The sequence below is a fragment of the Siniperca chuatsi genome, linkage group LG16 (assembly GCF_020085105.1).
Source record: "Siniperca chuatsi isolate FFG_IHB_CAS linkage group LG16, ASM2008510v1, whole genome shotgun sequence".
NCBI classification, from domain to species: Eukaryota; Metazoa; Chordata; class Actinopteri; order Centrarchiformes; family Sinipercidae; genus Siniperca; species Siniperca chuatsi.
The window spans coordinates 18,021,883-18,033,407 of record NC_058057.1 but is presented as its reverse complement, the minus strand read 5'-3'; the positions used below and the strand labels follow the sequence as shown (position 1 = coordinate 18,033,407).

Sequence of the window (11,525 nt, the reverse complement as noted above, 5' to 3'; positions counted from 1 at the left end):
GGGAGATTTTGCTGATGATCATTTTTATTCTTAGTTGTCAAGGAAGTGATCCAACTACACAGCATTCATATTATGTATGAAGTGTGTCACCTTTTGTCATCAATCCTCTATCAACGCTGTTAAATTTTGCATTTCCGGTCTTTATGGTGCTTGTTGGCTGGAAAATTATTTTTAATAAATGTAAGTCAAATCCCACATGCATACCCTGTGTTTTTCAAAACCTGCAGACAGGGCTGTGATGTGAGAAGTTGCAAATGTATTGTCTGTTTTTTAAATTTGCTTGTTTTTTTTTTATTTTTGTTTTTGTTTTAATTTTTGGCTGTAGCTACATATTATTCAGCCCCTTTAGCCTACCTATCGTTCCATCCATTTACTCTGAAAGTTGTTCAGTGAGTCCCAAAGACTTTAGTTTAAAATTGTGGAGGGAGTGGATTAATGTCCATGTGCAGCTGAAAAGTTCATGAAGATAATTGAGTTGTAAAGTATTGAAGTAAGCAAGTATTTAATGTACAGTGTTGTGTGTGAAAGAAACTTTTACTTTGCAAAAACAAGTCAGCTTGTTTTTGGTTTCAATTTTCAGGATTTCAGTTTCAAACTGTTTCTTATAAAGAAGCTCAGAAAACACAATATGCACTTACACATTTACATGTGCATAAAACAGGTTCATCTCTTTCACTGTATTTAGTTGCAAAGTTTGTTTTACCAGAACATTTTAAAAGTAGATTAGATTAATTTTGTGGAATTTAAGAATCTGAATACTTACTACTACTACTACTCATCAAAATCTTAAAATTACAATCTCAAAACTTTCAATAAAATGAACATTTCAGATGTTTCCACTTTCATCTTTTAATTTCATCCCGATATTTGAAAAAAATTAAATGTAACAAGCATTTAAACCTTCCTAAATGATGTTTCGTGGACTGAATCAATAATTAAATTTCCTCATGCAATTGTAAAAGTTATTATATTGTCATGATTTGAATCTGTTCGTTTTATTTCTAACCAAATTGAAGCGTCAGTTTATTTTATAAAATTTTACTGGATAGTATGTGTATGAAAATTGTGCATGTCAAAGTTTGTATTCAAATGAAAGAAGTATTTGTAGTAAAAATCTAAGCGTGACACATAACACTCCCACCAACGCAAAATAAATCATTTTATCCAGCTAGGGCAGATGGTTTAATCCTGTTAAATTCTCTTTTCACGGTTCAAGGCCGAACAGCCTTTTCTCGCTGGCCTTAAGTGATTGAAATGTTGTATTTTGAGAAAATTATTAAAAGGAAAGAAATTTGTGAAAATGTGACTGTTGAATACATTAAAATGGTACATTAAAACTAATTGTTTTCTAATTACTTTTTTTGTAAATGTGTAAATTGTCTACAGTTACAGCGTTTTACTTCATTTTAATGTTCAATTTATGCTATAAAATCAAATAGGAAGTTATGCATTTTAAAATGATAAAAATATAAAATTCATGAAAATAGTTTGACTTTTGCTTCTGTGGTTTTGTGAATTTAATTTCCCTTCTCAAATGAGTTTGGAAAAGAGTTGAGGACATGTAATTTGTGGAGTCTTTCAAAAGTAACTGTGCTTTAAAATTTCCTCCATAAACATGAAAGTGGGATATCAGAGAAGGTCTTGAACACAAACATGTCTGTTGAGTAATCCACATGGGGCCCTCTGTCAGACCACCCTCATTTTCTGCTCCTGCTGCACGTGTTGGTCATTTTCAGAGTGACTGCCCCCTGGTGGAAGACCGGACACTTACAGCAGTTGCTCTTCCTCTCTCTTGCTATTCTTGACTGTAAAAGAGACTTATCTCACATCAAAATAGTTTGGGTTAATCAAATAAAATAACAAAATGTAAATAAAATTGATTGAAAAGATCCAGTTCCTGTGTGTCTGTTGTATTTTCAGTACCATCAGTTGATTTACAGTCAAATCTATAATTTTGTTTGGTCATTTATGTGCAATTAAATTCATGTTGTATGTGACACCAAAAAACTACAGGCAACTTAACTACACAAGGCTGTTATCTTCTATTTCTCCACAATGACTGATCTCTCATTTTGTAATTAAACTTGTTAAATGTTAACTTTATGACTGAATAAATGGCCGTGATAAATCACTGTTTAAAAAGTTGTTTATTGTAATTGTGGCATTGTGTTTTGTCCCCTTTAAAAGGCAAACAATCAGCACATGTCAAGAGGTAGAAATCATTATCAGTCTGAAAGAAACTGGGGACTGACATTCACACACACACACACACACTTTTTTTGCAAGTTTCCACACTTGCAGTACTTGCAGTAGAACTACACTCATTCGACATCCCACAGCCTCCATTCTTTGCACAAACAAAAAATAAATAATATGCATCACGGTGAAGCACCCAGAGGACGCAGAAACGATCTTCAAATAAACTGTTGCCACTTTGACCTCATGACTGTAACTGCTGATTGGCGGATTACTGTAAGCGCGAAGGTACGCCCTCCCTTTATCCACCCGTCACTGATAATGTAATGATTCTTTTTATCTCATTAGGACTACAAATATGGTCTACAGGAGAGGAGAGGGCATGTTAGCTGTGAGTGCTGCATGTTGGCTTATACTTGTGTGAGATCCTGATGAGTCTGTGTCCCAGCAGGCTCCCACTGAGAGGAGGGACAAAGAAAAGACAAAAAAAGTAATGGCAGCTGGGTAAACATGAGTTAAAAGATCCAGTACTAAGTGTTGGTGTCAAGTTATAAAGAACGTGTGAACAGCTAGTATGAACAGTATTCCAAAGATCTGAGTAGGGAAGAAAACAAAACAAAACAAAACACCACACACACAGGTTATTTGACCCAGGAGATGTTGAGACAGCGGGCAATAAAGGCGTAGGTGTCAGCCACTTCCTGGATGACCTTGCTGGTGGGCTTGCCGGCGCCATGGCCCGACTTTGTGTCCACAAGGATGAACAGAGGGTTTGTCTGCTTGGGGCTGCGGCCTACAATGTACTGCAGGGTGGCGATGTACTTGAGGGAGTGGAGAGGCACCACCCGGTCATCATGGTCCCCTGTCAGCAGGAGCACTGCAGGGTACTGGACCCCGTTGCCTTCTGGGATGCGGATGTTATGGAGCGGGGAGTATCTGTCAAAGAGGAGCAGTGAGAAGGCACAGAGTTCAGATATTAGCACAAGTGTAGGGAAATATAAAACAACCTGTATGTTGGGCAGCAAATAACTGATTGATTGAGCGCCGCTACTTCACATAGCAAATATTATATATATTTAGTCAGTGTTAGTCAGCCATCATCTAATAACATTTATCACTAGACAAGATGAGTCAGGATCTGGGTGGTTTACCTCTGGTGGTAAGCAATATAGAGGGGGGTCATTAATATTCTTTTGTGTGAAGCAAAACCAAAAAGGCAACTTTCAAGCAGAGGCAACCACAGTTCCTGGATGAGCACAAATAAGGCTCCTGATAATATTTGCAATCAGCATTAACTCATAAAACAAATGTTAGATATAACCAAAATCAGTGTCAATACAGAGATGAGGAAACAGACAATTCAACAGGAAATGCTTGCTTCAGTAAGGTAGTTGATGTTAATTCAACATACTGTACATTTTACATTACAAATATATATTCTGGTTACTGAGCACTTACTTGATGAGCCACTCAAACTGCTCTTTGTCTTCGGAACAGCCAAAATCTGTGGTCCAGGCATGGCCGATGGTGAACTTGTGGAATTTCAGCATGTCCATGACGCCCACCTGAGCTACAGCGCAGCCAAACAGCTCAGGCCGCTGGTTCACACAGGCCGCTGAGAGAGGAAACACACAGTGAGACACACCAGCGACTGATATCTGTGCAGCTAAAACTCAAACAGTTTGAGGCTTCATTTGAACATGATTCTTGCTCTATATAGTCTAAGTTGTTCCCAGCAGCACACATACCTACAAGCAGGCCACCGTTGGAGCCTCCATTTATAGTTAATTTGGAAGGAGAAGTGTATCCCTCCTTGACGAGATATTCGGCTGCACACTGGAAGTCTGTGAAGCAGTTCTGCTTGTTGGCTAACATGCCAGCTAAAAGGAAAATACAAAGTATGTAAATTATTGATAAATAGCAAGAATTCTTTTTAAAAGGTGCGGTATGTGATTCTGGAGAAATCCAATACCATGATATAAAGCAACAATGAGTTCGCGAACACAGCAAGTAATCTCACTAACATTAGCTAGGTTGTGGGTTAGCAAACTGTTGCTACAGTTGCTGCTGCGAAGCTAACAGACAGAGAGGACGAGACAGTGTCCCCAGAGCCAGAAAACCAGCTCCAGACAGTGATACTCACAACTCTCCTGCTACTATAGCTAACATCACAACAACAGCATATCTTGGCGAACTAGAAAGTAAGCTGAATGTCTGTGGGCAAGTCATTTAACGTTACCTGACAAACAAATCATGGCTAGAAAGGCTGGAATAGTGTTGTGTGGCTCGGTCTGAGCCACTTTGTTTGTTTAGCATTTACAGAGCCAGGGCTGTGTACAAACATCAGAGTTTCTGTCAGCGCACACACAGAACGGACATTTAATAAAAAGACGTGTATTGGATTAGAATCGCATTTTTAAGCTTCTACCACTTTTTAATCTGTTAGTAGTGAATTCTACAAACCGGCTGCTAAATGCTACAGCAAGATTGAAAGAGAAACATTCTTCACTTAATATATCCTCGTTTATCCTGTTACACAGTTCACCTGTTTTAAATGACAAAAACCACATTAAACCAGGACAAATTAGATATGCTTCTCCTGCGTGCAGTTTGTTTGCAAAAATCTGATTTATAACAGTGTGTTGTATGATTACCCTCACCTTTATGCCAGGTCTCCCCGTACTCTCCTCCTCCTCGAATGTTGGCAACAGCCAGGACTCCCCCCAGATGTCTGACAAAGATGAGTCGGGAGACGCTGTAGCTTGGCGTGATGGAGATGTTAAAACCACCATAGCCGTATAGAAAACCTGGATGGGAGCCGTCCAGTTTAATGCCCTTCTTGTGAACGATAAACATGGGGATTTGAGTGCCATCCTTGGAGGGGTAGAAGACCTGGCAAAAACATGGAGAAAGACACACCTTCAGGAACACAAATAGGACTGGAAACAGAGCCGGGAAAGGAAACAACAGGGAACGGGCATCTTGGACACAGATGGGAGCAGTGAATATGGTACTAACACATATGATCTTTATCAGTGTTTTTCCTGGTGCTAATGAGGGTTTAGCATGTTTTTGGTATTTTTCAAGGACAATGAAGCTATTCTTGAATCTTCATCTGTAGAAGGAGGAGGAGGACAAAGGAACTCTCATACAAAACTCTGTCCTCAGTGCTCAACTGCCTTTAAAAATAAAATAATAAAATGTCATATTGAAAATCAGTTTGAAAACGATACATTGAGAAATATGACTAATTCTAAAAATGCCTCCAGTCACACTTCAACAGACTGAGAAGGATTTGTTCTAGCACAGCACACACTGCAGCTGATTTTTCTCTTGACAACTTGATTAATACCTGTTATATATTGTGCCAGTACTTAAAGAACTGGGTCACAGTTGGGCAGTCGTGCACAAATAAACAGGTTTCTCCTTACAACTTTTACGGGAGAAGACTTTCAAACAGCTACAGAGAGTTTTTCAGGTTTTTCAGTTATCAGGACAGAAAATGAAAAGAAGGAGAAATGAAGACAGAGTTCTTGCTAGAAATCATGGAAATTTTGTACACAAACAAAAGGAAACACTGAAATGTCAAAAAGTGATAATTCTAGTTACCTGGGTGGTCTGGTAGTCAGAGGGGTTGAAGCCTTTGACAGTGACCTCTCTGAAGATGTGAGGCTGCAGCGGGTTCTTCGTCAGGTCACAGTGGTAAATGATGGCTGGATGCAGGAGAAGAAAAACTGTAATCTCATTTGTTCTACAATCTTTAAAATCATTTTGACAGTATGTGGGGAAATTATTTTTCATCCTTATGGGCACAGTTTAGTTTTTGAACATACAACAAATAAACCAAATGTACTGAGCACTACAGCAAGATACAATAATCGCAATACTTAATCCCACTGGCTTTAAAGTTTTATGTGACTAATTTTAAAATAATCATGTTACACAGCATTGTTAGCAGTTTTTTCTCTTCATTGCTGTTAAAAAGGCCATTATATTCATCAGAATAATATGCCTTCTGATATACTTCTCTCTCTCTGTTGCCGAGATTGAATGATTGACGCACAGCATCCAGCACAGCAGCCAATCAGCGCTCACGGATCGACGTGCAGGCGATCATCCCGCCCATAGCGCTCAGTGCAAAGATGAAAGCGAGTCCAGCGGAGCGTTGAAACAGATGCTGAACTTTTCAGTTTTATATCTTCTATAGTTTATTCATCGTTCGGGTGTTGTGCGTCTATTGAAAGTAAGTGCATTATATGTGATCTTTGTAGGATCGCTTGTGTGTTATGGTATTCTTTTTGCTTGTATACAGTGCGTCACTATGGCTAATGATAAGAGATTATTGTCTTTACCACGATGCTACGCTGTATATATGTTACTTTTATTCATACTCGCTTACACTGATGTCGTGTCTGTATATTTTGTTTGTATTGCGGTGCAGTTTACTAGTCTAAGTGCTCGTTTTCGAGGGATTCTAAGTAGTAAACAACTTGATTGATGCGCACGTGCGCAGAACATGTCCAGACCAAGCACCGCTATATAGAACAGATTAAGCTGTTTTATTGCTTAACTTAACGTGCATGACATACCTATTTTGTTTTCTTACAACTATTAATCCCTTTAAATTTGTATTTTGCTAAATATACATTGTGTATCTTTGTTTAACAGTCAATGTTAATATTATGTATATTTATTTTTACTCTGTATTTTTGTTTTATAGAAAGACCACACACACACACATACTGAAAACACCCAACTAAGTAAACTTTTCAACTTTCTACTCATAACTGAGTTGTTGTGGTGACAAATAAACGGGTTACTCCCATATTTCAACCATCTTTGCCTGTCTCTTACCGGACACCCTGTGGCGGGTTTCAAACCTAACCAGTAATATACTTAATGGGAGTGTGCTACCAACAGCTAACTCATCTTTTCAATTGCCCTATGCATTTGAAATATCTGAACATTTTGCAGCACTTCTAAACTCTTTAAAACTTAAATTATTTTCTACAGCAACAAATGTCATGAACTGACATAGCATCTACAGCTACTACACAAACCGAGCAGTTATATTCATAAACAATACTATGTATTTAGTGATCTCGTACCTGGGGAGAGGAAGGAGGTGAAATAATAGAAGATCTCCGAGTCCCTCTTTCGCCCTGTGAAACCCACCACGGAGCCAACGTCAAGAGGGAAGGTCCTCAGCTCCTCCCCCGAGCTCAGACGATACATTTTCAACACATTCTTCACGTCGTGGAGGAAACATACAAACAGGTAGCAGGAGTGTGTACAGGTGGCGAACACTGCAGGGGAGACATGGCCAAGAAAAGACAGCAGATAGGAAGTTGAAATTTGTATTTCAGGTGACAGCAAAAAAAAATTTAACACTCCATCCTAATATTTTATTAGTACAGGTAACATGTGAGTGTTGCAGCAGCTCACCAATAACATCCTTGTCATGTTGAGGGATGAGCTCTTTCCAGTTGCACTGAGCTGGAGAGGCAAAGTCGATGTTGATGAGGCGGTAACGTGGGGCATCTAGGTTGGTCTTGAATGTGAACAACGTGCCCTCGTTGGTCACGTACTCGTACTCAGCGTCAAAGTTGTCGATTAGCTTCACCCATGGCAAAAGTCCTAACCATAAGAGGAGGATTATTTTAGTCCTCAAATGAAAGCGCTTAACATGCACAATTACAAACAAACTGAGACTATAAAAAACTGAGGAAGTGCTTCTTGGATCTAACGGCGAAGTGACACAAAATGGGAATTGTTTTGTGGGCATAAATTGAGACTATATTTGAGGTTCATTTGAGGTTTTAGTATCATAATAGAAGCACCAATCTTACAATAGTGCAATACAACTGCAAGTAGAACTGTGCTTTTCCTAAACAATGTCACAATAGACTTATCAGTTAAAAGGTAAATAACTTAAAATGTTGATTAAAAAAAACAAGCATTACAGAGGGGACACAGATCAAGAAAATAAAATAAAGAAGTGTAACATACCTGTAATACCCTGAGGAGTCGTCTGAAGGTCACAATACCACAGTCTGTTGACCGGATCACAACCTTCCCTGATAGACAGCAGCACGTAGCGTCCATCATCTGATACCTGCAATATACATGCAATCACTAAACCCCACCTGAATATCAATTAACACACACACTAACATTTTTTGTAATTTCAAAAATAACTTTCTAGCATACCTCAGCTCCACTCATCCATTTGGGGTGGTCAGGGAACTCAGCGCACAGAACGTCCTCAGACTGGGGAGTCCCCAAAACATGGAAGTATAGCTTCTGGTGCAGGTTGGTGGAGGTTTCAGTGCCTAGGAGACAAAACATGTTACTTTAATCATCGCCCCCTAGTGGTGACAAAATACATAATTCGTCTGATGAGAGAGGTAAGGAGATGTGAAGTGGATGGGTGTGGATTGCAGAAACAACACTGACATATCAAAGTTGCATGAGCAGAGGAAGACAAAACTACAAATCTATCAGACTAAAAAAAGAAGCAGATAAAAGCCAAAAACAACACAAAAAATAAAGGGAAAAAACAGCTAATTATCTTTAGTCTGAAATGTTTGTTAATTATTGAGCTTTACCGATTAGTTTTTTTTTATTCTGAGGGATAGTTGTGGTAGATAAAGCAAAGTTTAGGATTTGAGAATGTCTGAATGCAGCCTAACGCTGTCTTGACCTCACCGTCACTCTTGCCCTCCTGGTCGGGGTAGGAGTTGTAGAAAAGTCCCTTCCCATCATGAGTCCAGGACATGCAGCTAAACTTGACTCGCTCCAGGCGGTCCTCCAGAGTCACGGCGTCTTCAACCCGCAGGAAGCGGATCTCCACCCAGTCTGAACCACTGGCACTGGTGCCATACGCCAGGTACTCCCCGTCCTCAGAGAACGCATAGCCTTGAATTAATCAGAGAAACAGAAACAAACATTAACAAAGACAGCAGGGAAAGTTAACATTTATTATTATTATTTATTTAGCTGTCAATGTGGATGCTATAAATAGCAGGCTATTTCTGCACATGAAGACGACAGATTCAAAATTTTGTCATTATTTCCATATCAAGAAACTATTCAGCAAAGGCCTTACAATGAAATGAGGGCATTACAATGAAATACATACAGTAAATATATAATATAAATTACTATTCAAAGGGTGCAATTTCCAGAAAAGCACAAATGCAAAAGATGCCCAAAAACCATAAAAGAATAATAAAACCAGTAATAAAATACAGTGCTAGTGTGTTTTCACAACAGTCTTTGTTGATACCTCGCAGGGCCACGGTCCCATCATCAGAAAATGTGTTTGGATCCAAGAAGACTGTGGGCTCGGCATCCAGGTTCTCCTGCACATACATCACACTCTGGTTTTGGAGGCCTGTGTTGTAGAAATGAAAGTACCTGAAAATGAGCAAAGAGATTGTTATGGTACAAAGGATCTTCACAGATATGTGCTCCTTGAAATCAAATCTTGAATATTAATGCAGCTGGACAATACTAGGTCTGTCAAAGCAAACCAGGATTCCCCTTTTAGCTTTGATGTCAACTTTCCTATGTCTTTTCATAATTAAACCTGACAGATTGACTGAAGTGCTAAAACATGATTCTGTTGTGGCTTGCCTCACCTGCTCCCCCTCTTGAAGGGACAACTATACTTGGGGTAGTCATACAGCTCAGTCATGCGATCCTTGAACAGGTCTCGCACCTCACAGCGCTCTAAATACGGCAACGTCAGCTGGTTCTGAGCGCTGACAAAGGCCTTGTGGAAAAAGACACAATACCAACACACAAAGATTTTACACATGAAAGTATAATAATTTCTGCGGGAAGCAGATTTACTGATTTATCTGAATAGCTTTGCTGAGTAAAAACAGAACAGGTGTTTTTACATCATGTTCCAGACTAAACGGGGTTCCAGGTTTGACTCAGCAGAGTCATCCAGATCATTCAGTGAACAGCTTCTTGGGACAGGTCCCTGGTGATAGCAACAAAACTTTAGGCTGGTGGCATTCATCAGTGCCACATCCTAATGCAATGTACTTAACTATTTATAAAGTGATTGCATAACACAACCAGCACCAATATTGTGTAAGCAGAATGGCAAGAGTGACTTGCGCCACTAAAAACAATTTGAAAACACGAGATTAACAAATCATGCGTGTCCTCAGTCTGTAACAATGTAAACTGAGATTCTACCTAGTTAAATATGGCAATAAACAGAAATAAAGATAATGACTTTACCTGTGTCTTTTCACTGTCCGGGTCCTCCAGCCAGCTGTATGGATCTGGTACTTTTTGGCCATGATAATCATCCACCTGACACAGGTGAAACAGTAATGACAGTTGTCAAAATGTGAAGTAAGCTAGCTAGGTGTGGCAAAACCAAGGCAGACTTATCAAGCTATCACGTCCAGGTTGGTTAGCAACGTTAACGTTAACCAAATAGCAACGGAAATGTTAACTAATAAGCTTAATATGAGGACTGTAGTAAGTTACGGTTAACTGGGAACGGCTGTTCATGCATTTGTCAACAAAGTCAGTCTGGGTTGCCAAACCAGGCTTAGCTAACTAGCATGCTAACAAAGCAGACGCCCATTTCAATGAATGAAAAAGCATGATGATTAAGCATCCCAGCTTTTTAGCACGCTAGGCTAGTTAGCTAGCCACATTTACTTACAACTGCATCGTCACGGTAAGCCTGTGGATACTGAAGAGCCATTTTGGTGGTCAGTTTTCGGGAATTGTGTAACAAAAAAAGCTGCCTCACAGACTGAAATAGTGGTTTTGTAATGACTCTCTGGATTCTGTAAAACATCAACTTCAGGCGCTGAGGGTTTTGGCAGAAAAGATGCCCTGCTTATACACAGTCAACAAGCACTTTGAAGAGAATACCGCTGGCTGCTGTGTGAGCAGCACAAAACTAATTGCGCCCTCTATTGACCAAAACAAGAACAGAACTCATAGAAGGCTGGCTGTATAATGACAATAACAATGTGCATTGGCTAAGCTGACAAACTATGTGGAGATGAGGCTAAAACTCTGAGTGCTCATTTGATTTGACAAGGCTGAGCATCATAGTCAAGATGAGTTTAATGAACATAATTCAAAGTTTTAATAATAATTAATAATAATAATTTTAATAATAATTTGAGTTCCCTGTGATGTGCAATGAAGCAAATAAGTGGATCAATGAGCACTGCTATAATACTTAACTAATTTTGCATTTAGCATTTAGCAATATATGTACATGCTTGTTGTAACACATTTGGTTTTTGCCACACATTTAATTTTCCTGTCAATAAAATTAAAAT

At 39.1% G+C, this 11,525-nt stretch overlaps 1 protein-coding gene across 1 annotated transcript; it reads right to left on the bottom strand.

Annotated features, from left to right (window-relative positions):
- Window positions 1-2,128: 2,128 nt before the first annotated feature.
- On the bottom strand, window positions 2,129-11,107 carry LOC122863421 (prolyl endopeptidase). Its single transcript, XM_044169922.1, has 14 exons — window positions 10,892-11,107; window positions 10,456-10,530; window positions 9,840-9,973; window positions 9,485-9,615; window positions 8,905-9,114; window positions 8,407-8,528; window positions 8,206-8,311; window positions 7,642-7,833; window positions 7,305-7,502; window positions 5,806-5,909; window positions 4,857-5,088; window positions 3,945-4,076; window positions 3,655-3,811; window positions 2,129-3,132 (listed from the first exon to the last, which is right to left on the bottom strand). Exons 1-14 carry the CDS (start codon window positions 11,027-11,029, stop codon window positions 2,838-2,840), a joined length of 2,226 nt encoding a protein of 741 aa, XP_044025857.1. The 5' UTR covers window positions 11,030-11,107; the 3' UTR covers window positions 2,129-2,837.
- Window positions 11,108-11,525: the final 418 nt, after the last annotated feature.

Excerpts from the sequence above, each read along its gene's own strand:
- LOC122863421 (XM_044169922.1), bottom strand. The coding sequence starts at position 11,029 with ATGTTTTACAGAATCCAGAGAGTCATTACAAAACCACTATTTCAGTCT. Across the intron at positions 8,529-8,904 it reads CCAGGAGGGCAAGAGTGACG|GCACTGAAACCTCCACCAAC; the intron begins GTGAGGTCAAGA and ends TTTGTCTCCTAG. Across the intron at positions 7,503-7,641 it reads ACATGACAAGGATGTTATTG|TGTTCGCCACCTGTACACAC; the intron begins GTGAGCTGCTGC and ends TCTCCCCTGCAG.